Consider the following 26,189-nt stretch of genomic DNA (forward strand, 5'->3'; position numbering starts at 1 on the left):
GAATCGGAGCTTTTTCCTTTTCGACGAAAATCATCACCAGCCAACTCACGCCAGCCTTCGGTTTCCTAAAATGGAACAGGGCAAGGCACAGGCGCGTGGGCCTCTTGGACCAAACCTCGCGCCCTCCGTCGCCCCTCTCGGCTCCCGACTCCTGTAGGCTGCGTATGCGAAGCGCCCTACAAATACGCTTGCTCCGCTGGAAGCCCAAGGCACGGGATTCGCGAACCCGCTCTCTGCCTCTCAACTCTCAGACAAGTCAACTCGTTTCAAACTTCTCCGGCGGCTCCAGGGCCGAGATCAGGGATGGGAGGCTGCTTCTCCGGCGACGTCCGCGGCGGCATGGAGGCCGTCGGCGGCGGCGGCGGCGGAGGCGCGCGGGGCCGCGGGCCGGCGGCGGCGGCGGGGCCGAACGAGGCGGTCGACCACTTCTTCCAGGGCCAGGCGCTGCGCCTCTACACCCCTCTCGAGGTACGCTCGCTCCCCTCCCCTCCACGGGAAACCCTAGCCAGTGTCCAGTCCAGCGCTGCTCGCTAGTCGCGGAGACTTTCCCAGAATGGTATGGTTCGCGGATTCGTGGTCACCATTGGAGCGGGGGTTTTTTGGGGTGAGGAAGGAATTTGGGGGCCGTCGCGAATCGCGATCGGCTCTGGCGACCGGAATTTGGTGGGCTTTCGCTGTCAAGTGAGGTGGATTTCGGGTGTCATTGTTTGTTTATTCTTGTAAATAAATGTGCTCCGCTGTCACAACGTACAGATGTTTCGATTATTGCCACCAAACCCCTCGGCATTGCAATTGTCGCTTTGATTTTGGTTTGGATGATTGGATCCCACATTTTTTTTATCTGCAAGAGCACCTCGCTTTGCGCCAATTTTTTAATGCGCACAATTTAGGGGGCTTTTACTCGAGAGTTTGGGTTTGAGGCGGGTTTTGTGAAATGCCGGCGCTCGGCTCTGAATTGGGATTCTGTTTTGGGGATATTCTGTAGGCTGGTCTGCGTCCACGAAGATTGCTCGGTGCTATCGTGTGACGTGTCCTTTATACTCTTATAAGTTCTCATCGAAGTACTTGGGAAATTCCTCTTTGTCAGAGTCAACTCGGATGCACTGTGTTCCCTACGTTTTTTTTGTTTTTGCATCAACTGCATGCGTGCAATTATATTCGTTACACTTTTTATTTACAAAACGGCATACGAGTTCCCAGTGACCTGCTTGTGCAAAAAATAAGATCCTGACGGAATTGACGAAGTAATGTTTTTCAGTTTCCACATGCGGTTCCTCAATTGGTGATCACATATAATTTGATGGACTGGTCTCTGGAATTATTTTTTTAATATTGATTAATGTTTTGACGCTGGAGTTTTTTCTGGAAGTGAGTCAGGAATGATCAAAGATATTTTAGGTCGAAGTGGGTGGTGGACATCAATCGTTTGCTTTAAAAATGGAACCATGTTGTGCAGAGAGTCGCACTAACGTTCACACACTGGACGATGAACTTTATGTCCTACATACTACCAAACAATTTATTTTATTTTATTAAGATTTACTCAATCTATTTCAATTAAAAGAAGTTGTTCAGACAATATAATACCATGTCTTCGAATTCTCAAGGATCTAAGGATGTGCTTGCAGTGAGTTGTGCGCCACCTATGTATCATGATTTGTGATGATTTGTGACAATGGGTACAGGAAATGTGTGGTCTCTTGTTTCATATTTTAGAGTTCATCTGTTAGAACATTTATAATGTTTCCAATGCATGTTCAAGGATACCATATGCTTGGATATGTTCAAGCCAGCGATAATGTAGAACTAGTTTGGTGTATGTCGGTGCTGCATGCTAATATGTTCTCAACTAGCCAATAGTAAAAATAAATAAAAAACCGATAGTGGATGTCAATATGATCTGCCTTGATTGACATGTCGCCATCTTCCTGCATTGCAGCTATCCTTTTCAGCTTCCAAGTTGAGAAATATGGATGCTCTTTCTAAGGTAAAAACTACCATGCATTTCGATCTGTACATATATTTATATTCCCTTTCCTGTAGTGCATCTTACTGTACCCTAACTTAAAAAGTGAAGTTAAACCCTGTTGAAACTGAGGTAGATGCTGCTCAATGTTGGGGCTTTTTGCTAAAAAATGTCAAGTTTAAAACAAAGAAAACTATATGTTATTATGTATGAACAGGTGCAGAATTGTGATTCTGTATCCACATGTCATTTGTTTACCCTCTTATTGTACCGTTCCACCTTTTCTAGAGCCAAAATAAGTGTACATGAACAATATTTGAAGTTTTAAATTGTCATTGATTCTCCTTGTTCTATGATCAAAGTTGTGATACATAAGGAAAATAGAAATAAATTTCTATTTTGGCCCTATAAGTTATATGTAAAGAACAACAATGCAAGCTGAAGCTAATATTCAGTTTTAGCTAACAACAAGATGGCTTACATTTTGAATAGCTGAAACATGAAACCACCATCCCGGAAAGCAGCATGCTCATTTTCAAGATATGTTGCTGTTTTTGTCAGTTTATTTTGATATCTGTTTGTACATCAAAGATTATTGCATTGCCAATCTATTCATATTCAATCATTGTGTTTAAGTATGTTTCCTTTGCACCAGCTACACTAGAAACATGCATCGTACTGTCAAAACTTTCATTGTAGTGTACAAAATCTTTTACAACAAAGTGTGTAACAGAAAATTATGGTGCTTAATTCTGCTTGGTTGCTTTTCTTGTGTATGTGTATGTATCCTCCTCAGCTATAACTCTGCTTGGTGCAGAGTGATCCTATGTTGGTGGTTTACACAAAAATGGATGGAAGGCTAGAAGAGATCGGCCGCACTGAAGTGATATTGAATTCACTGGAACCATTGTGGATCACAAAAGCTATGATAAATTACCAATTTGAGATTGTGCAACCGCTCGTGTAAGTTTATAAAACTATATACATACTGATTACTTGTAGAAAGCTCATACTTACTGCTACCTCTTTTTGGGCTCATGATAGGTTCAGGATATATGACGTTGACACAAAGTACCATAACACACCACTGAAGGTATATTCTGTGCCCTTAATTCATGTTTTTGCTTCACCCAAATTCAGTTTGAGTGCTTAATATCTGTGTAGCCATGCTTCAAATCAAGACACGCTTTCTTGTTTTATTTCGCTGTTCTTTGTTATTTTCTTATGGCTACATTTAGTGTTTCAATTTTCTATAACCTTTCCTGCTAATATAAAATAATAATTTTTGAAAAGAGGTTTGTGGTCAGTACAAGACAAGGCAGTCATGCAGGAGAAAAGGGCCACTATGTTAAAACATAGTGAAGGTGCCAAGTAAAGTGGTGAAGAACTTCAGTCCAATGTTTTCTACCAAAAAGTACTACAGGATGATGCATATTTGCTCATCAAAGAGTTAACCCTCCTAAACTAATGGACTGAGTAACTGTGTTAGACATATAGTAGCCAGATTGCATGTTTAGGGCCTCATTCTTTTTTCCTCACACATGTAGCATGCTAGCTGTTGTTTGTTTGCTCATTTTTTCGCCCTGCATAATGTAACATCGGGTCAAAAGATGGAAGGTATGAAAATTTACATAAATATTGTGCACATACAGTCAATGAGTGCTCAAAACAAGCGGCAGAATTTTCACAGTTATCAATATTTGGTCAAAATAATCTGGGTGATGAGGTGATGGTAGAGTTGTCTTAACAGTTTCATTGCGCAGAAAATAATTATAAGTTTGCTGTGGGCTATCTTCTACCTTCAGTGACTCACACAAGACAGCAACATTATAGCCTGCTTAGAATTTATAGTCTATTACTTTATATGCAACTATAGAAGCCTGAATCATTTGTGTTATGCAGACGTTGAACTTGGCTCAGCAAGATTTTCTAGGGGAAGCATTCTGCAATTTATCTGAGGTTGTGCAAAATCAGTTATACGATACAGTACAATGCATAATCTAGCTGCAGTATATAATTTCTCTAAATAAATGCAAATGAAGAAGAGAGACACACAAATGCACTCTCCTGATATTTATTTTGCACCCCTTTGCTCTTTTCACAGATTGTCACAAAGTTCAACCATAGCCTGACTTTGAACCTCCGAAATGGTTCTGGACATGCCCTTCAGGGCACAGTGACAGTACATGCGGAAGAAACTGCTTCATCAAGGATGGCAGTTGATATGCAATTCCACTGCCTGAATCTGGATAACAAAGACACGTTCTCCAAAAGTGTATGGATAACTTCCTTGGTAGTTATAAGGTGGCAAATTAATTGCAGATCTAAATAAATGGTTTTTATTGTGCAGGATCCCTTCTTGAGAGTATCAAGACTCTCAGAAAGTGCTGTTGCCATTCCTATATGTAAAACAGAAGTGATCAAGAACAATTTAAACCCTGTTTGGAGGCCTATAACACTGACATCACAGCAGTACAGTAGCAAGGCAAGTAACATTTTTCTAGTATATGATTTTTGTGTCGGACTTGTTTAACACATGTGTAATTCAAGGTTAATCTAAGTTTTTTCTTCTAATATGTGACTTTATTTCAGGATGACCCACTGCTAGTTGAGTGTTTTGATTTTGATGCCAGTGGCAACCACGAACTTATTGGGTAGGTTGGGTGAGGAAGGTTGGGTGAGGAAGTATTCTGGCATCTTTTGTCATTGATCCCAAGTTTAATTATCTTTGTTATTTTTCTGACAAATAGGTCTCTCCAGACAACTATCGCTCAGCTTGAAAATCTATATAACTCAAAGGCTGGAGCAAATTTTTACAGCCATAAGGGACAAAAGAAGGTTAGATTTCAACTATATGACACAATAATTAACAAAAAATTACTCCATCTAACCTCTCGACGTAACCAATCTGTGTTCAGTTGAAAGGACAGTTGTTCTTGGATAAGTTCCAGGAAAAAGTTCAACATACTTTCTTGGACTATATTTCCAGTGGGTTTGAGCTCAATTTTATGGTGGCTGTAGATTTTACTGGTTAGTTCTAATTTTGAGCTTCAATGGTTTATCTGTAGCTCTGTCAATCATTTGTGGCTTATGTGTGGTTACTATTCCATGTGTTTCCAGCTTCAAATGGTGACCCTCGCGTACCACAATCTTTGCACTACATTGACCCCTCTGGCAGACCAAACTCATACCAGCAGGTTTCGAATTTTCTGACGTTGCTAGGATATTCTTTAAACTGAAAGCCTTCTCACTGAACCATTTGATGTATACCAGGCAATTCTAGGGGTAAGCGAAGTTCTACAGTTTTATGACAATGATAGACGATTCCCTGCATGGGGTTTTGGTGCAAAGATACCACGAGGATCTGTATCCCACTGTTTCAACTTGAATGCAAGCACCAATGACTGTGAGGTGAGATTAATGCCTGATGAGCTACTGCCAATTTTATTTTATTAGTTTTTGACAATGGATGATATAAAAAAGAAACATTCCCCTATAAACCAACTCTTGGACATTTGTGTATTTTAAGCTATGAGCTTTGTTTCTTTCCTTGTTTTGCTTTTGCAGTAGTAGTATTAACTGAACAACTAATGCTTCACACATGAGAATGTAGTGCTACAAACCCAAATTGTGTTCAGCTGCATCTCCTGCTTTTGGCTTCCTTACAAATGTTAGTGTGCAGATATTGATGACTAAGAAATTAGATTCCTGTTGGACTCATGAATCTCATTAGTTACAAAATAGTGATATGGCTTTATCATACTTGCACTGTCTCATCCTCTTTAATTACTTATATTTTCTCTTAACGTCTCTTTTAGTAGTCACAAATGTCATCTATTGGCATGGCAAATATAGTGCTACAAATGATGTGTGGTATTGTTCCTGAAAGGTTGCCGAATGTTGCCAAAAAATAAGAGCAACCTATAGAATAACTGATGGTATTTATATTGCTTAGATCAGTTTTTCGGATCTTTATATTTACCCGCTGATGGCACCTAGATTTCTTACACCGCAGTTGATGTTTAGAGATTTTTCTGTTCCTATCACAGGTAGTTGGAGTTGAAGGCATCATGTCAGCGTACTCTTCTACTCTTTACAGCGTTTCTCTCGCGGGGCCAACCTTGTTTGGGCCAGTGATCAGCAAAGCTGCAGAAATTGCCAGCCATTCTGTGCAATATGGAAACAACAAATATTTTGTCCTGCTCATTATCACGGTATGTAACCATATATATATCCTCATGTGACCTCTGTTCAAAAATTTTACCCGAGCATTGTTGTATGCAGGATGGAGTTATCACCGACCAGCAAGAAACAAAAGATTCTATTGTAAGGGCATCAGATTTGCCATTGTCGATTCTCATCGTGGGAGTCGGGAATGCCGATTTCACTCAAATGAGGGTAAATCATTTACTGAATACGTGATAAATATTTCATCCCCTGAACATTTTTCTTATCATCTCGGTCTTGAATGATCTGCATGCTGCGCCTTGGCATCTGGCTATTTCTTAGTAGCTTTAGTTTTGGTCCGGCAGTTTGTCGCTGCACTTGTTAATTGCATCTGTAGTGCCATGCGTCCAACGAAGCCGCAGGCATGCACTTGCACCTACCAGAAAGTTTGCTCTAGTTACCACATGCAGTTTGCCTGATAATCAAAGGCCGCCGGGACCGGAACATGCTGCTCTCTGATCTTTATTTTTGTCACCACAGCAACATGAAGTAGCAGTAACATCTTATCTGGCAATTTTCTTTGGCTTTGTCAGATCCTGGATGCGGACTTCGGTAAGCGGCTTGAAAGCTCAACAGGCAGGGTTGCGACGCGCGACATCGTCCAGTTCGTCCCCATGAGGGAAGTCCAAGGTCAGTATCGGCTTCGCATTCTGTTACCATCAACTTACTCCAGCTCTTTGCTCATAGTACCACCGCCGAAACAAGCGTGACCGATGATCGATGATTTTATCAGCAGGTGGGCAGGTCACCGTTGTCCAGAGCCTGCTGGAGGAGCTGCCTGGGCAGTTCCTGGAGTACATGCGCACCCGGGACATCAAGCCGCGACCGCCCCAGCACGCCTCAGCGCCGCCAGCCTACCCCCCTCCTCCTCCCCAGCTGTGAAGGAACCCCGCCGGGCCCGCACCCCACACAAGCTGGTCTGCGCGTACGTACCAGCTGGCAATTGTATAGATTCTGCCGTCTATCTGTCTGACTAACTCCCGTCGCCTCCGCTCTCCACATCCTACGTTAGGTACTGAACCCCGTAGATAGCTTTTCCGCCCAGGTTTAGAACGTCGCTGCAAATACTACGCATGAAAAATGAGATACCTCCTTGTGTTTTTTCTCGCTGAACTGCTGCTATGTTGGCCACTTTGTCACCGACAAGGAATTATCTCCTAGGCGACCCATCTTGTTATTGTGTACATTTGCTTAAGGTTTTGCTTTATCTATGGTACGCAATTCATGGGTCGGCTATCAATGGTCGCCTGTTGGCTGTTGCTGGAGAAGATGAAGGAGAAAAATTCCAGGAGGCTTAGTATGACATTTGTTAAGCAGAGACATACTATAATGTATCCAAGACTCGTCTCTTTTGTCTAATGATCTTCAATCTTTTCCTTGGTGAAACAAGAAATCATTTTATTCAAATGAAATTCCTCCTAGTCTCAGGCAGAGATATAAGGCCGGTTTTACTTTTTCTCCTAAAATACCACTTGTCCATGAAATCTTTGCATGCTCGTAGCACACTCGATCTATTCCAGAGTCAATATTCTTTTCTTAAGGTTAGTAGTGTCATCTAGTATGTTATGCAATTTTTTTCATGGGCTGGCATTGGCTATCCAGTAGTCGCATGTAGCTGGAGACAATGAAGGAGAAATCGCGCAAGGGTTTTGGTATTATCCTTGAAGCAGAAACATAATGTACACTCCCATAGTTCCATTGATGCGGAATTAATAGGGAGGGAGTGAAATTAGTCAACTTAACTCATCATTTTCAAAGCGTCTGTCTTTCCCTTGCTGAAACAAAAGCCAACTTCGTGCAACAAAGCTCTTGGTTTCTCGTAGGGCCGGGCGGAGATAATAACGCGGGAAATGAGCCGAGCCGTTGTATCCTAACGTGGGCGGAGGTCCAACGATCTGGCTATTTTTCTAAGATAACAAAAGAGCACACAACTGCGATAAAGGTGATTGCTTCCGAGAGAAAAAAAAAGCAATCACACATGCTTAGTTGTATTCCAGCCTCCAGGAGGAGTAGGCTAATTAGTTATAGTGATTAGCTCAGTGGGTGCTGCAGAACGGAATGTAGCAGCATCAAATCGGTGGTGGTGGTTATGAGTTGACCGTGCCTGCTATGGCTCGCACCAGTTGCTGGCCAACCGGCATGGCATGGCATGCGGCATGTGGCCGCACTGGACGCCAGCCTAGCGCTGGCGGGCACATGCTGGTACTCCGCAGTCCGGAACAATTACCGGTGAGCCCGCCAGGCGCCAGCCGATCCATCCAGCGCCGCCCTGTCTTTGTCCCGCCGCGCCCGCCGGAGTAGTAGTATATCTCTCTCTCCCTTCCTTCGTTTGGCCCTTTCCCAACAACTGGAATGCGCTGGCCTCCTCCGTGCGATTAGTGCCTTGTCTCTCCCTCTCTCTCCCGCGCGCGCCAAGTTAAACTCGATTGTTATCGCAGAGGGGGTTTTCGCTGGCGTCGAGCGTGCTGCGTGTCATGATGAACTTTACTCGGACATTCTTTCTATCATCGAAATGCCGGCTTTTATGCTACTACCTCTGCATTGAACTGCAAAAAACGTCTTATTTTTTGATACAGAGGAGCACCTGCCTGGTCGTATTCGCGCTTTCCCGAGCACGAGAAGGGAAGCTTGGATCGAAGCGAGAGTGACGTGCTGGAACATCCTCTATGCCAACGGCAAAACAGATCGAACAAGTGTGTGTAGCTCTTCCTCTTCATCCTCTATGACAGTAATGCCCGGGGCAGTAACGCCCAGGAACATTTCAGGCAACTCCGCAGCCTGCTAGACATCACTGTCTTTTCCTTTTCTCAACACATGCCAAAGCGACCCACAAAATGATCATTCCGATTGATAGGCACAGCATCACCATGGCATGCATGTCGCTTTTCTCTTTCTTTTTCTGGTTGATTGATGAAAGAGAAGGTTCCCCTCTCTTTTCTTTTCCTTTTGCAATTTTATTTGTGCTTCCCAGAAGATCTTCCTTTCCTGTATTATTGATTTATCATCAGAACAAATATGGATACTAGTATTTCTGTAGAATATTTATCTGCTAATAACGTTGAGGAGTATCTTTAATTTGCACCACACATTGACCTTTCATTGGGCAACTGACCCTGCACCTGCAGGGAGTGCTCAGCAAGATTGGTGCGCCTAGCAATTTGTTCTTTTTCCCTGAATACACCCGACACCATTCATGTGCAGCTGCCATTTTTATCAGATGGATCACGAATTCCCTTTCTCGAAAAAAAGAGGGATTAAGAAGAAGAGAGAGGGTGACATGCCAGCTCCCCCGTAGGAGGACTGAGAGGGATAGTTCCAATTGGCGCGCTTCTGCCTTTCAGTAGCCTGCCTGTCCTTGTCCATGCCTCCATAATCCCGTTGCATTGCATTGCATTGCATGGTTGGTGAGTTACTTTCACTGCCACCTTCAAGCAAGCAAAAACAAAACATGGGGACGATCGTTAGAGGGAAAGATCCCAAAAATGCATGTACGAGCACGTACCCCCTCCGTCCACAAATATAAAATATTTCAACTTTCTTTTGATTTGGACATATAAATACATATTTTAGTGTGTTTGTTCATTCATTTCATTTCAGTCCGTATGTGGTCCATATAGAAATATTCAAAACATCATATATTTCTGAAGGGAGGGAGTAACATTTTTTTTTGAGACTGGGCAATTTTTTTTTTGAGACTGGGAGGGAGTAACATTTTAACAACTAGCTGGGAGGGGAGCGGCTGTCACTACAATTTGTTAGTCATTTACCTTTATTTTTTGCGGGCAAGCCGTTTTACCTTTATATCAACATAAATATTGTAGTATGTGTATCAATCCACACTCTTTTTTCTTGTCGAGATTTTGACATGTTTGCAAGCATCACATCGTTTGAGATGTGAAGATTTTCTCGCATTTTCTGCGAAAGAACTTTGAAAGTTTCTCAATTGTATCTGAATTTTACACGAGCTGACCTTGCTTGAACTTATTACCGAGCGGCGTGCCACTCGGTCGCCCCACATAAATCATCTTGACTTTGCTTCCATGTTAAACTAGTATAAGAAACATCATTTTCATTAAAAACAGCTTAATTAGATACACGTTAACCCTCTCATAGACAAGGAAAACACCATCAATAAAATTTCAAAAAAAAAAGAGAAATGAGAGCATGCAAGCAAAACCGTTGGGACAAAAGAAGGGGGGAGCGAGGACGGGGCGTCGACCCGTTGACTGTGCAGCTGAGGTTGCTGCCAGCCCACCCGAGTTCGAGTCCCGGCACGGACGCGCGGTGCTCACGGAGTTTCTCCTATAAAGAAAAGCCGACGAGGGTTAGCCCTTGGGTTGGTCTCATTTTTTTTTAAAGAAGGGGGAGCTGAGAAAAAAAAGAGGGGGAGGGAGGTGGGAATCACACCACCTTGTCTTCCCTGTCCCTCACTGCCACCATACCATATCCATTGCTCCCTCCCCCCTCTCTCCTGTCCTAATTCACTACGCCGCTATTTATTTTACTATTAATTGCCCCGACTGCGTCTCCGTCCCCGCCCCCTCCGCCGTCGCCACCCCAAATTCCCACGCAAACCCTAAGCCAGCCAGCTAGCTCGGCAGCCCAGCCCAGCCCAGCCCAATGGCGGAGGACGCCGGCGACAGGGACCAGCAGCAGCAGCAGCAGCCCGCCGCGGCCGCGGGGCCCGGAGCAGGGCATGCCTGCGGGGAGGACGGCGGCGGCAGGGACGAGAGCTCCGTCAAGCTCTTCGTCGGCCAGGTGCCCAAGCTCATGACCGAGGCCGAGCTGGCCGCCATGTTCCGCGACGTCGCCGTCGTCGACGAGGTCACCGTCATCCGCGACAAGGCCACCAAGGCGTCCCGAGGTCCGGATCCGTACGCCCCCGCCCCGCCGGATTTCCCCCCCTTGCAATGCCGTTCCCTGCGTGCTTTGCCTCTCTGTTGGTTTCCCTGGGTCGGGATCTGGGCGCGGTTCCCGTTTGCTTGCGGTTTTTCCTGCTCCTCCCGCCCGCGGCGGCTCCGCTGTGCTCTCTGTCTGTGCTCTGCTGGTGGCTGGCAATGCCGCCCGGCCATTTGAGCTGCCTGATTTCTGCTTCTCCCGGCTGAAACTTCTCGCGCTCTGCTGGGAATTGGGCTTCTGCCGTGCCGATTTAGGCGCAATTCTCGCTGCTCGTGGGGAATTTTGTGCAAGGGGAGGGCTGCGTTGAATTGCTAGCTTCTGCTATGGTGTGAACTCCCTGCGGAGAAAAGTCAAAGCGGTTGCCCAAGTCTGCTTTATCCCGCGTTTTCCATTTTGATGTTCTCAACTTCTCATCTCGTATGTAGGAGCTCCGAGCTGCATCAGATTCTCTGCTTCTCGGCCGCTCGAGCTCGGATTTTGTGCTGAATCAGTGGGGTTTTACCCATGCCAGTAAAAAATGTTGGAATTTAGTGTTGCTCGCAAGCGTTGGGTCTGAACTCCGAATTTCATTTTTCTGGTGTCGGATTGGTAAATTTTCTTGTCTGGAGAAGATTAGTTTTTCTTGACACTTGAACTTTGTTGCTTCTCGCGTGCGTGCGTGCGCGTGTGTTTTTCGATCATGGGATGTGAAATTAAACGTTTGGTCATGGTTAAATTTTTAGATGGACTTGAGCTCGAATTTAAGCTGGCAGATTGGACCACATATATAAGCTGTCCTTGTTAGTACATATTCATTTTCAACCAATAGCTGGACGAAGGTGTGTCTTCCCTGTACGTGCGATAGGCTGGAATTTAGGACCAGTGGAATTGTAATGTGTTTGTTGCCGTTTCGGTGGATTTCAGAATTCGATTGGTCCCATCAAGGAATTTACCTTCGCGTTGCATTTTGAGGTTTTGCTCTGGATTTTTTTTGGGCTATTTACCTTGCATTTCCCTACTATGAGATCATGATTCAAGATGATGAAATCTGATGGTAACTATTTAGAACTTCCTTTTCTAAAAACTATTTAGAACTTGTCCTAGGAGATACTTTCCTATACCATGGGGAATCTGTGCTTCTTCGATTTGATTGGTTTGAATTATATCTGTACTTGTTACTAGGGATTGATTGTTTTACATTTGTTCTCCCAGGAGTAGTTAGATGTGAACGTCATAAAATAAGATGTTTTCCTGCATATGCAAAATCACAATCCTGTTTGCGACTTGCTACGATATTACACTGGCGTTTTCATATGAAAGACTTTGTTGGTATTGGTGTCCCAGTATGTTTTAGTTGTATCTTGTGTTCTGTTTTTGCTCGACTGTAGTCTCTAAATGGCTATCCTCATGATGTTTTAGTTTGATCTTGATATACAGCATACTGTACATTGCAGGTTGCTGCTTCCTGATCTGCCCATCAAGGGAGGAGGCTGACAAGGCAGTGAATGCATATCACAACAAACGCACGCTTCCTGGGGTATGCAGACACAACCCTTCTTGTTTCACGTGTATCTGCCTGGGTAACTTGGGTATAATTTAACCAACTGATGCATCTAAAGGGTTCTTTCTGGATCTGTTGTTGTTGGGAGCTCTTGAATGTTGGGTACTCTTGGCAGTGGATGAACCAGGAATGGAGTGCATGTCTACGCTGGTCTAGTTAGGGTTAAGTTTTAAGTGAATACTTAGTGAGAGATTCCCAGGAAGTTGGCTCATTGTTGGTGATCTGTGAAAAAATCCTACTGACCATTGTCGCTATATTTGCATTTAAGATAGCCATTTTGAGTTTGCCTATTTGGCCCAAATGATCCTGCGTATAGACTATGATGTAGAAGAATGATTTGTCTGACTTACATTCAAGATTTTGGTTAACTGATGAATTACTGTCAGCAAAATCGTCCATGCCCACACTTGACCAACTGATGGATTGCTAGTACAGTTGATCTAACTTATTAATTTGGCACTTTTTTTTAGTTTGGTCTTAGAAAAAAAGTTGGTCCAGGTGTGTCCTTAATCCTTATCTGGTCAAGGCAAACTGTGTTAATGTCTACGTGGAATGCATGTCATCATCCGTTATGCTAGCCGTAGATTCAGTACAGTAGTGCAGACAAAAGTGTTTCAAATATTTTATGAATCACTTCAGTTGTTGTTACTGCTCCAAATTGCTCTGTTGGCACCTCTAGTTCCAGGAGCTATGGCACAGTTAGACCCTACTGCTTGAAACTGTAGTGTATGATTGTATAAAGAGAGAATTCCTTATTTGGCCCTTTCTTAAAATTTGGTTCCCTTTTTGACCCTAGTAAAAAAAATCTTCCTGTTTTGACACTCAAACTTCATTTTGTTCCCTCTATGACATTTCCGTCATTTTTGGCAACTAACACCGTTAAATGCAACATGAAAGGTCTGTTTTACCCCTGATGTATTTTGTGACCAAAATTATGACTCGCAAGTCAGAAGCAACGGTGGCGGTGGCACGTGGACAGAATGCCTCGAAGCATTGGAGTTGCAAAAAAATTATATTACAAGATTGTACTGAGAAACTCATATTAATAAGAACCGGTGCAGAAACATGTATGTATAAGCAGTACACACAGGCACAACAATCTCACGGTTTCTCACTTCACGCACAGCACACAGAAGAGATCCATCTCAATTTCTCTCTTTGCACAAAATGCACACATCACATCACATCACGCACACACAGCAAGCACACTCAAGACTCAAGCATGGAAAGCACGCATCCACGGCAACCCAGCTAGCACGCCCATCACTGAGGCACGGCAAGCACGTGCATCATGTAGGAAGCCGGCCAAGCACTCACTCGGGCAGGGCACACGGCCAGGGGAAGCTGGTCGGGCAAGGCGGGAAGGCGCAACGTGGTCGTCCAGCTGGCTGCGGAAGATGGCCAGCGACGGTCGCTCCTCATCACCGCGACGCCCCTGCCACCAATGGACCTCCGGCGCCGCGACTTTCCCTGCACAGCGCCGCCTCCCGTCCTTCACTGCTTGGCGCCCTCCGCCTCCCCACAATGGCCGCCCTCCACCGCGCCATCCGTAGCAGCGTTGGGGCCGCGCCCTCCTCCATGCCTCGCGCCGCCGCTGTGTGCCTCGCACCGCGCGGTAGGGTTAGGGCTCGGGGAGAAGGAAGGGGAATCGGGAGAGAAGGGGTCTCGGCAGAGAAGTGAATCGGGAGAGGATGTGTACGGTTTGGTCAAACTAGATTTTTCTGTTTTTTTTCAGCGTGCTAAAGGAGGGGTAAATAAGACTTTTCAAGTTGCATTTGACGGTTTTAACAGCAAAAAGTGACGGAAGTGTCATGGAAGGAATAAAATGAATTTGTGGTGTCAAAAAGGGAAAAATAAAAATCTTCGGGCCAAATAGGGAACCAGATTTTAAGAAAGGGCCAAATAAGGAATTCTCTCTTGTATAAACCCCTACCACTCAGAAACTTCCATCCAATTTTCCACCCCTTCCGCGTGGAAGTCGTTGACAGGTCAGAAAGGTTAAAGATCTGATGATTCTGATCTAACCCTGCTATTCCCATTTGCAACCCTAGAATATGAAGGATGTTACATTGTTGTACATGACTGGTATCAGGTGGATTTCTGTCAGACTTATCTTTTCTTGTAGAATTGATGTAGCTGATCAGATCTAAAACCTTGTAGCCAGGAATCTTTGATATGTACGATTTTGGATAAATTGAGAGAGCAGGTGGCTAAGCTTAGCTAAGAGTGATGCAACTGCGGTCCTAATTATGATATTTTAGACCATGTTGGCTGGTAGATATGGAAAGGGCAGCCCAATGGCTTAGTAGTAGTTCTTTTGGTGATCACAGGTTTTCTTTTGGGGCTGTTTCGGCACCAATCCGTTTCAGGGTTATATGAATGTGAATAAATTGTCTATATCTACTTCAGAAAGACGTGACACATCCTTATCATGATCAATGAGCATAACTAACATCTTTGCATATTCACCGAACATCAATACAATTTTGCAAGGGCTGCTGTTACTTCTCTCTGAATGTCATTAACATTTCTTCCCATTTTGTCTGTGTTTGGAATCAGGCCCCAAGTCCATTGCAAGTAAAATATGCCGATGGAGAGTTGGAAAGGCTGGGTATGAGGCTTTCTAAAATTATTTCATTCACAAGCAAACTTGTGTATCAATTATTGATTGAATTTTGTTTTGTTTCTCATTGTGCTGACATGTCTTCACCGTTACTTCCAGAGCACAAACTTTTCATCGGAATGCTCCCCAAAAATGTAACAGATGCTGAAATGACTGATTTATTTTCACAATATGGAAATATCAAAGATTTGCAGATTTTGAGAGGTTCACAACAGACGAGCAAAGGTAAAATTTTCTTGTGGGACCAGTTGATTTTCTTATGACTTGAAATGAACATTACTTTTCTTCTACACTTGCTTGTACATTTAGTTGCTTACCAACTGTGGGTGTTGCAGCCGGCTGTGCCTTTCTGAAGTATGAAACAAAAGAGCAGGCTGTGGCAGCTATCGAAGCTCTAAATGGGAAGCACAAAATAGAGGTTTGTGAAAACATAAGGACTCAAAGCAATTGCAGTTCTCTTTAGTCAAATTCAAAATCACTTGCAGTGCACAAAGAGAGGGAGGGGAGAGGAAAGTTCTTATATATGCAGCAAAAGTTTTAATATATCCAGATCAAATCAACCATAGATGAGTGCAGAAATTGCTTTGCCCACATGTGTGGTGGATTCTGCTGACCTATTTGATCTGAACATTCTTGATCTCTTATACAAGTAATGGGAACCAGGCTTACAAAAACAGGAACTATCCAGTTTATTTGCTACATTTTCAGTTGAACAAAAATATAATGGTTGGAAATTGGAATCTTGCACAATATCATGCACATTTGTATTAGTTATTTCCCTTTCTTCTGCAACTTCATGATTCGTAAAATATACCCTGACATGCCTTGATCTTTTTTGTCAGGGTTCAAGTGTACCTTTGGTTGTAAAATGGGCTGACACAGAAAAGGAAAGGCAGGCTCGAAAAGCACAAAAGGCTCAATTTCCGCCGTCTAATATGTCAAATGCAAATGCCATGCAACAGAGTTCATTATTTGGTGCCTTACAGATGGGATATGTGCCTCCATATAATGGATTTGGCTACCAGGTGAATTTATGATACTGAAACCTTAAGCTTATTGTGACCATACAATAAAAGGCTATTCCTATAATCTTGAGCTTATTCTTAGAATAGATTTTCAGTTTGCTGAAAGAAATGACTGTTCAAGAGCATGTTTTGAGGAAAGTGGAAATGTTTGTTTTCACCTTTCGCTATTCATGTTGTTCTATGTCTATAACCTTTGTATAGTTGTTGCACATGTACTGTTGCAAACGATAACAGAAAAGGCATTGTTTTGAACTGCTGCGATTTCCTATCTTTCTTTAAAAAAATTGAATAGGAGGTTGAAACCCCCGGCCTCTGCATCATTGTGATGCACATAGCCATCTTTATTAAAGTTGATGTAAGGCAACAAAGCCAAAACATAACAGATAGAGTACCAAACATGGACAACTACATCAGAACCATTACAAGATATAATTTTAACACCAATGACCTATCTTTCTTAATGTGCTAGTACTGTTAAGCAAGGTCCAAAATGGCTTGAATCAATGGCATGCTAATGCTCTATGACCTTTGATTAGTGCCCGCCACACTAGCCCTGAATATGATACACCTTGTGTTGTGGTATATAACTCTCAGTTATTGATATGTGCAGCCACAAGGAACCTATGGGCTTATGCAGTACCCTTTATCTCCGATGCAAAATCAAGCAGGCTTCCAGAATATGGTTCAGCCTGTCAATCAAGGAAGCTCAATACGGGGTGTTAATTCTGAACTATCCCCTAATTCAGTTGCTAGGTCATTCAATTCAATGCAGTTGGGCAGCCCTTATCCAGCTGGGCCTGGTATGCAGTATCCTGGGTCATATCCTGGTGGTGGCATCAATAGTCGTCCTTACATGAATTCTCTTAATTCAGTTAAAGTTCCGAATGCAAATGCTACATCTCCCACATCTTCAAGTACCAGCAGCAACACTGGTCCTCAGCTAGAGGGTTTGTCTCCTTTAATATAGTCATTCCATTTTTCATTTCTTCTCAGGTATGTTTTACAGATGATGTGTATCATGTGCACAGGTCCTCCTGGAGCCAACTTGTTTATCTATCACATCCCGCAAGAATTCGGCGACCAAGATCTAGCAAATGCATTTCAGAGTTTTGGTAGAGTATTGAGTGCCAAAGTGTTTGTAGACAAAACGACCGGTGCTAGTAAATGCTTCGGTAACTAATTCTTCCTCCTAGCTGGATTTCTTAGGACTGGCATCATAACGGCATGATTTTTGTTAATTCGTTCCTGGCTGGATGCAGGTTTTGTAAGCTACGATTCTCCTGCTCCTGCGCAGGCAGCCATAAGTATGATGAATGGGTTCCAATTAGGTGGTAAAAAGCTGAAAGTACAACTCAAGAGAGACAACAGCAAGCACAATAAACTTTATTGACAGCGCCCAGTCGATACCCTCCAATACGATCAGGAAAAACCGGTACATATGTGTCGCACAATTGATCGTTTGTCCCATTGTTTCTTCTGGCGTCCACCATGTGTCGTCGTCGGTGGGGGCTTGTGTATCTTGGCTCAATTCAATTCAACATTCTTGAAAACTGCTAAAGTGTGTATTTCGTCACAGCATAGTTGTAGCATCTGTACCATCAGATTCAGACCCATTGTACATCAGACATTGATTCATTCAATTGCTCCCTTTTTTCTACTGAATTCCGCTTGTTTTCCTCCACTTTTGACGTGCCCTAGTGTCTTGATGAATTTTTGTCTGTGAATGGCCCCTTTTCGTATGCTGTATGGGATGGAGTGGCTTCTTGAAGTATCATGAGCCTTCCTTTAGGATGAGCTGATCGTACCTCTTGTATGTGTCACTTAAGTGATTTCTCCCCAGATACAATCATGTTGGTTTGTCTTTGTGGTTCTTTTGATCGCGTAAACTCTGTCAGAGCTTGCGGACGAGTGCCAGTATTGCAATTCTCAGTATGTCTATAACATTTCTGATGAAGCACGATCGTCGTATTCACACTAAACCACATCAAGAACATATTACTCCTAGGCTAAATTAGCTCAATCGCGAGGAGTAGATCGTCATTTCACACTAAACCACCTCAAGAACATATTACTACTAGGCTAAATTAGCTCGATTGCGAGGAGTAGGGCGTTTTGGAGGACGGGTTCCATGGAGCCTGTTATTTTAATTCAAAAATAAACTTTCAGTTTTAAAATTTCTGAAAATAAACATACACATTTACAAGGATGTAATGTATATGTGTGTAAAATTTGATGATGAAATACACTGAATTGTGAGCTGAAAAAAAATCATGGACTTCATGTGCTAAGAAGGCACAAAGTTTTTCCTTTTTTGCAGCTCTCATTTTAATGTATTTCAACATGAAGTTTTACACATGTATACATTATGTCTCTGGCATATGTGAATTTTTCCAGAATTTTTTGAAACATAAAAGTATGAATTCGCCCTACATGGAGCTCAAGTTCCATTTAGCATTGTCGGGCTGCGAGTCATTTACATCCAGTCGACTTTAAAGTGGCTGTTCTGAACCACTCAGTCACAACTGCAGCTCCATCGACACAGTTTCACAAAGTTGGTGCTTCACCTGAAATGAAGCTCACATTCACGCTCCTTTGCACCGACCATATGCTATTGCCGGTCATGCGAAAGAAATTAAAAAAAAAACACATTTTCAGACACAAATTTCCTAGATCCCAAGTGAAATTTGGAAACATGCTCAGATGAATCCCAGCCGGCCAAAAATGGCTTGCCTGGAAATCCCTGCAACGGCCATCAGGGGTTTGGAACCCTGGTTTGTCAGAATGATCATGTAGGGTGCCAAATTCAAGGCGCAATGTGTCGTCAAAACACATCATCACACCTTCTAATGCTCAGGTTTACTATTCGGGATAATCATCGAGAATCTATCGGTCCACGCAAAATTTGAACCCCTGAGAATTTGAACCAGAGGCAACCGCTATACGCTGATATCAAACAGTATAAACTTTTATACTGGATTCCATCATCTTTTGTTCACCACTGCACAGCAAGACTGGGCAAAACATGTGCAACGACACTGAAGGGCCCGCCGCCTCTGGCTTTGACCACTATACACAGAGATGCCCAGTTGCCTGCCTTATACCCCAACACCAGTATTTACATGCTATAACAAACACCCCCTGCTCATAGGGTGCGCAGTTTTTCACGCCTAATGCGACCTCCTGAAAACAGCATGCTAGCTCTTGAAGGCTTTTTATTATTATTTTGGACTGCCTTCAGCATGCTAGCCAGCTCTGTCATGGTAGACCCGCCAGCAAGCACAGTAGGATCGCAAGTGCCCATTGACAGGAATGCCTTCGGGTGGCAAATGCTGTAATAACAAAACAGCGGATGGTAAGTAGCAGGAGAGGATATGCTAGTTTACATGACAGGTAGGTATCAGGATGTATAATTGGATAGTTTACACATGACAACACAGATAGCAGGATGAAAAATTTCCTAGCATGAATAAAATTTTTGAAACAGAGAACAAAGATGATACTATTAGCTTTTTTTAGAAAAGGATTAAGCTACTAGCTAGTCTCATAAGTACCGCTGACATAGCAGTGCAGTTTACATGGACTCGTATAGCATCACAGTACACCAAATCATTTTAGTAAATCACTCAATTTGCAGTGACAAGCATAAAAACTGATCGCTGAGGTCTGCATGGAATAAAACTGCTATTCTGTAGAATAATCTACCAACTCCAAGCCTTGATAAATGTTGATTGATATTAGCAATGTCTGGCAGCTGCGGAAATGAGAGAAGAGAGAAAAGACTCACATGTGTTGGGAGCAGGGGCCACAGCTGGCACTTGAGCAGGATGATGCGCATGAGCAAGAGACACTGTATGCAGCGGGGGCTTCACATTTGCTGGAGATGGAGCAGGGGAACTATGGTGCCTGTTGGGAATATTTGTAGAGTGACGAGCAGAAGGTGATGGACTGATAGAAGATGGTGACACTGCATGAGGCATGGTGGGAGGGGAAGCATAATGATGATTCCTAACTACTGGCTCAGCCGCTGGGGCCACAGGAGCCTTATTTTTTGGCTTATTGGTGTATCCATATGAATAACCAGATGGGGATGGAGATCTATATTTGGGCTGTTCCACAGGAGGATGTACAGGTGCAGGAGATGGAGGCAAATGCCTAATTACTTCATGACTACGGTGGTGGCTATGGTGGTGGTGGTGGTGGTGGTGGTGATGATTATGGTGGTGACGGCGATGATCTTCATGAGTCATGGGTGCGGGGCTTGGTGCATCACTATCACTCCCGCTGTGCAAAGAATGCCGCAGATACGACGAAAGACTTATCTGCTTTACTTTGCCAAATACAGTGTGATTTAGTCCCAAGTTTCCTGAAGATGAATTAGCAATCGTTTGTGCCAACTGCTTCATTCTTGGAGGGGAAGGCTGGTGATTCCCAACTTCTAGAATAATGGAGGACCGAACAACTGTTGGAGGAGCAACCGTTGAACCTTCCAAATTTGTCAATTTGATATAGAGGATCTGCAAAGCATGTGAACAGGGGATCAACTAAAAAACAAAAGTAACATATAATATTCACTTCACATATTATGACCTTGGAAGATCACGCTTCCCTGTCCAACATTTTGGAACGTTCAACAAAATAAGAGTCTTAGGGCAAGTATGGAGTTCCAAGTTACGATCTCTACCCATACTGTCGTACTGCTATTGAGTATTGATTGCTGTGTTAGATCATTTATATTGCATATAAGTATGTTCTTTTCGTTCTTAATATTTAACCCTACAAAAATAGGAAAATGGAAAGGAAAAAAATCCCATATGTGTTTCTTGCATGTTCGCCCATACGGCCATACATGTATACAAAAACACAATATTCCTGGTGTACTTTGTCCCTAGCAGAGAAACTACTCAGAGGACATGGAGTTCAGGTACATGAGTATAAAATGAATTTTATGTGGTCATGTACATGGTTGTTCTGCTTTTGCATACACATGCGGACGCAGGAATCGAAACAAGACAAATAACAAGAAGCAAGCATTCCTTTCAAAAAAAAAAAAAAACAAGCATCCAACCTTTCAGATTTGGTTCTACAGCAATTTGGTGGTGACAAGTGTGTAAAACTAAACTAACATGACATGGTAGTTATTGCTAGAATGGAAAATATTAAATAGAACTCAACCAGAGGCTAGCACCAACCTCATTGGTATCGAGAAGTAGTCCTGCCCTCATTTGGTCTTTCAACTCATTTGTTTTATCCTGTACCTTGTCGATTGGGAAATTCAGAGTGAAGTTGAAAGATGCATAAGGCTTCTGCACAAGAAAAGCAGCTTGCGGAGGGATAATGGTTATTCCTCCAGGGAACTTAAGCACCTCGAAGAATGATGAGTTCCCAAACAGCGACTCTGTCAATTGGAGTGTTGACTGCTGTACAACCAAGGACATGAAATGAGACCTAAGAATGCTCAACCATGTTGATGACATAGTTGAGTATTTTGGATAAGGCACAACGCTGAAGATGACATTTGTCCAGTTTGATGCACCTGATGGTTGTAGAAAATTTACAGCAACCTGTACAATCATTTAGGAATCAGGAATTGCGTTGACAGATTGTGGGGCACACAGTAGATGACAGGAAGAAGATTCGCAAAAAAAAACATGAAGTAAATAAATAAAGTGAAGCATTTCTGCCTTACAGTAGAGTTAGGGATGCCAATTTCCTCATAGATGTCAAACTCAAGCTTAGGTATACTTTCATTCAACTCTGACACCGTCTTTTGTAGCATAAAGCTTGCCACTATATCAGCTGCAAAAAGAGGAGTACTTCAATTGTCAAATATTCTCAATAATGTCATGCTGAAATATTTATTTTAGAGCTCAACAGAAAAGATCACAACACACGAGTTCTCAAGAAGTCAAAATGGGAATCATTAGTGAAGTAAACAAGTAAAAGAGACAGACATTGCCTCAACTGAGCGGACATGAGTATTAAACTATTAATGATTGTTAAAGGTCATGGGCATGTTTGGTTGCCATCCACACTTTGCCACACTTCTGTGCCACAAGTGTGGCAAACTGTGGCAACCGTTTGGTTACAGCCACAACTGTGGCACTCCACACTTTTTTAGTCACATACCTCACTTGCCATAGACTCGGTTGCTAGCCAACTTTTGCCATAAGTGTGGCGACCAATTTGGCCACCACAAAAACTGTGGCATGCCGCACTTGTGGCACAATAGTGTGACTAAATATGGAGGCCAACCAAACATGCCCCATATTTGTAAATAAGATTCAAGGCATTTTTTCTCCTAGCCCCATCATGTGGATGCAAATGTAGAAGGACCATGTTCCATTTTTTCTACTTTTGTGTGATCAAAGCTACTTAGACAGGTTTCACACAATATCTAGTATCATAACTAAGACCTTGCTATTTGTTGGATGCCCTAGGTGTTCGTTTCATTTATAAATTGGTATTCTTAAAACTGATAATACCCTTTCTTGCATATAGCAACCCAATTATTTCAATGTTTCAATCTATTTCCCTGATTCCCTGAAAGATTAGAGCTCACTGTAGACAAAATTATGCATACAGCCATACACTGAACTAGCGAACTCACACTTCCGTGCATTGACCATACTCTCCTCAAAGGTTCTTTACATCAAAATTATATCTCCAAGAGCTGACATAATCACTTCCATCAGTTCAATATAGCTACCACCATTCCATATATGAAGGGAAACTTATTTCTAACATCAACTTCTAATGCCACCATTTTATAAACTTTCGCCTTTTCTATCACGGCAGTTTTTGTTAAGGCATGGAAACTTCAGGCATCACTATTTATAAGTAATCTTTTTTCCAGGAAGCACTTTTTGTCGAGTCTTCTAACGTCACCATTACGTAAAGTATTGACTCTTCTACCACGGCAAGTTTTGTTGGGACCTCATGACATAACCCGTCATTAAACTGTTGTCTTTTCTTGCACAATTTTTTTATTTGGACTTTATAACATCACCATTGAAAAAGGAGTTCCTTATCTATCGCAGCTTTTTGTCGTGAACAAGTCTATTCGGCAAAGCATTGACGTTTTCACGGCAACTTTTGTCATGATCTTGGAAGTCTAACGTTATCTATTGATCTAATCTATCCAAAAGGTGTTGCCTTTCTTTTATGGCAATTTTTGTCGGGATATTATCTCACCGGCCCATGAAACGTTGCCGTTTCTTAAACTGAAAATCGTGTCAGGATGTCATAACATCGATACATAACTATTCGGTAAAATCTTGTATTTCTATGCAGTTGCCATGATCTTCTAATGTGACCTTTCAATAATTTTTTGGCAAGAACTAGGATCTATAAAACGATGTTTTCATGAACAACAAATACCATAGATAGCCAACAAGGCCCATTTTTAGTTCTCCTACCGCTAGCTCAAGCATATATCAATACCCAGATCTTCAATACACAAAAAACTCCCACTGCAGCATGTACTAAGAAAATGGGTTTATTCTTTTCCTCCACCATAGTTCTAGAGGCAATACAATAAGAGAATACACCACAACTGATTTTAAACCTTTGTAAGCTAACATTAATAACTAAATGCACGCATCGTTCACACATTGAGCTCCACTGTAACGAAGAAAAAAAATTCACAAATATGCACCAGAAACTCCCCTAGAAGCGCCACCATGAGCACCCTAAAAAAATTGTTTGCTTTCCAGATAGGGAAAAAAAACTGAGTGAACACAATGTGGCAACTCAGCGGCCATCCAGGCTGGCCGAAATTGGCACAAAGAAGGTCTGGTGGTTTGGCCGACATTTCCTATCATGTTTACCGGCAAGAATAGCACCTAGTAGATAACTGTGTTATACCGTATGTATCCGAATTTGGGCTGGCAGAAGCTAATAAAAACATGTATTGAAGAAAAAAGGAAACAGATAAAAGAACTACCAGATGCAAGTATTTTGGTTCATATTTACTCTCAGAGGCGCAAACTTTGCTTGAATCACTCGCGAATCTCCAAAGTCTAGTCGCTGATTTAGTCACTACTCGTGGCGTTGGCGTCCACACAACGAGATCGATTTAAAAACTAAGCAATTTAAAAACTGAAGGTGGCCGAGATCTCGCAATGCGAGCTGACCTGCGAGCGCGTCCCCCGGGGGATCCGGCGGCCCCGCTCGGCGGCCGCGGTGGCGCCCGGCGAAGGGCGGCAGCCAGAACAGGACGGAGAGGAGCACGGCGGCGCCGAGAAGGAGCGCGGCCACGCATTGCGGCCGCACGGACCGGCGGCATCCGCTGCAGCTTCTTCCTCTTCTTCTTCCTTCTCCTCCTCCCTCCGCCGCCGCCCCCGGCGGCTGCTCCCGCTGCCCCCCGGCCGCCTTTCCCATGGCGCGCGCCCTCACGCATCACCGCCCGCCACCATTGCCGCCGGGTGGAGCAGAGCAGGGGCGGGGACGGGACCCACGTGAGGCTGGCTAGGGTTTGGGCTTGTGGCGTCGCCGCGTATGCTACACAGCACAGCAGAGCAGTGCGGCGCGCACGGGTGAGGACTGAGGAGGTGGGGTGGTGGTGGAGTGGAAATGGTGGGAGAGAGAGAGGCTGCGTGCGCGTGCGTGCGAGGACAAGGGGTGATGGCCTGGCCGCTGCATTTATTGCGCAGTCTGCTGACAGCGTAAATAATTTTAGCTTGTCATTATTAGTGATAAATAAAATCCTTATATGTTTTCTTAAACAAAATTACAACTTTAAGGAAAACGTTTCTAATCCATCAGTTGACGATGCCACAAGTGTTGTCCGTCTTTGCCACGCGTCCCCGTGCATCCTTCACGTAGCACGCGTCGAATCATCCAGGAGCCACCTTCATTTCTAGGAGAATATCCGGTGCTACCGAGGCCTATGTGCTACCGTGATACGGACTCATGTGCCGTCGGATTCTCAGATTGGATGGCTCCTAAGAACTCTGCAAACATTTGCAAAAAAGCCTTTTAGGAGTCCGAAAATTGAGCATAGATCCAGCAGATACAACAGCTTCCAGATGTCGTTCGATTTGAGAATCCGACGGCCCAGGAGCCTGTATCACAGTAGCACCTGGGCCTCGGTAGCACCAAACATTCTCCTATTTACTCTCTTTCCCTCATCATCATGATTAGACTCGTTTTTTTATGATTCACGCGCCACAAGCTTTTTGCCGTCGTGCGCAACAAGGGAATATCACCATGGATGCAAGCCGTCGTCGCTATTCTAATGTTGCAAGTACCTCCCTGCATCGCTGGCGTGCTCCCCTTTTCTTCTCATTATCCCTTCCACATCTAGTCAGCGGAGCTCACCATGCCACTACTACGAGGGAAGACAACTGTGCTGTAAGAACATCCACTGCGGCTTGTGTCGATGTTGCAGGTTGACTCGTCGTTCGCCATGGATTGATGCAAGCCTCCCCACCAGTGTTGCAAGGCGGCACTCGGTGTTGGAAGGTCGGAGGGGGGACATTTGGCGTGTTGTTCACTGTTGCGATAGTGCGTCAATGATGTGTGCTAGGAGCCCCTCTGTGTTTGCAAGGTGTTCCGCGTGATGACGACACTCGGCGTTGCAAGGTGTGGGGCTCACCGACATGTTATCTATTGCTTTGCAGATGGTGTGTCGGTGGTCCGGGGGTCGGCACGTGCCTTTGCTACTGCGAGTGACAACCGGTACTGCTGGCCAATAAGGGAAAGCCCTATTGTGGGGCATCATTGGGAGTTGGACGATGATACTGAGTGGGTCGATGGCTGTGTTGTAATGATGGTGTTGCGAGGGACGCTGCTAGTAGTGATAGGCGTTGGGATTTCCCCGAAGAGGAAGGGTGATGTAGTATAGTAGTAGATAGTATTCCCTCAGTTAAGAACCAAGGGTTATCGAACCAATAAGAGACGCCACACAAA

General features: G+C 43.6%; 3 protein-coding genes across 4 annotated transcripts; 2 read left to right on the forward strand and 1 right to left on the reverse strand.

The window, feature by feature from the left end:
* The first annotated feature begins 193 nt into the window (after window positions 1–193).
* LOC123181813 (protein BONZAI 3) lies at window positions 194–7,600 on the forward strand. Of its 2 annotated transcripts, none has more exons than XM_044594194.1 (16): window positions 194–468; window positions 1,940–1,987; window positions 2,784–2,929; window positions 3,011–3,059; window positions 3,869–3,925; window positions 4,071–4,241; window positions 4,317–4,451; window positions 4,559–4,620; window positions 4,717–4,804; window positions 4,885–4,996; window positions 5,087–5,163; window positions 5,240–5,377; window positions 6,016–6,180; window positions 6,251–6,364; window positions 6,727–6,823; window positions 6,930–7,600. In XM_044594194.1, exons 1-16 carry the CDS (start codon window positions 304–306, stop codon window positions 7,073–7,075), a joined length of 1,770 nt encoding a protein of 589 aa, XP_044450129.1. In that variant the 5' UTR covers window positions 194–303; the 3' UTR covers window positions 7,076–7,600. The 2 variants fall into 2 exon arrangements, with proteins under 2 accessions (XP_044450129.1, XP_044450128.1); XM_044594193.1 differs by having other exon boundaries at window positions 195–468; window positions 6,927–7,600.
* A 3,056-nt stretch (window positions 7,601–10,656) lies between these two features.
* On the forward strand, window positions 10,657–17,942 carry LOC123181815 (RNA-binding protein BRN1). Its single transcript, XM_044594196.1, has 9 exons — window positions 10,657–11,057; window positions 12,526–12,608; window positions 15,192–15,243; window positions 15,355–15,480; window positions 15,591–15,673; window positions 16,098–16,280; window positions 16,891–17,227; window positions 17,309–17,452; window positions 17,540–17,942. The coding sequence occupies exons 1-9, from the start codon at window positions 10,814–10,816 to the stop codon at window positions 17,668–17,670; spliced, it is 1,383 nt and encodes a 460-aa protein (XP_044450131.1). The 5' UTR covers window positions 10,657–10,813; the 3' UTR covers window positions 17,671–17,942.
* A 1,282-nt stretch (window positions 17,943–19,224) lies between these two features.
* LOC123181814 (uncharacterized) lies at window positions 19,225–24,872 on the reverse strand. Its single transcript, XM_044594195.1, has 5 exons — window positions 24,413–24,872; window positions 21,967–22,076; window positions 21,470–21,841; window positions 20,065–20,794; window positions 19,225–19,609 (listed from the first exon to the last, which is right to left on the reverse strand). Exons 1-5 carry the CDS (start codon window positions 24,657–24,659, stop codon window positions 19,536–19,538), a joined length of 1,533 nt encoding a protein of 510 aa, XP_044450130.1. The 5' UTR covers window positions 24,660–24,872; the 3' UTR covers window positions 19,225–19,535.
* Between the last annotated feature and the right edge of the window lie 1,317 nt (window positions 24,873–26,189).

This window comes from Triticum aestivum, chromosome 1D (assembly GCF_018294505.1).
Source record: "Triticum aestivum cultivar Chinese Spring chromosome 1D, IWGSC CS RefSeq v2.1, whole genome shotgun sequence".
In the NCBI taxonomy this organism is placed as follows: Eukaryota; Viridiplantae; Streptophyta; class Magnoliopsida; order Poales; family Poaceae; genus Triticum; species Triticum aestivum.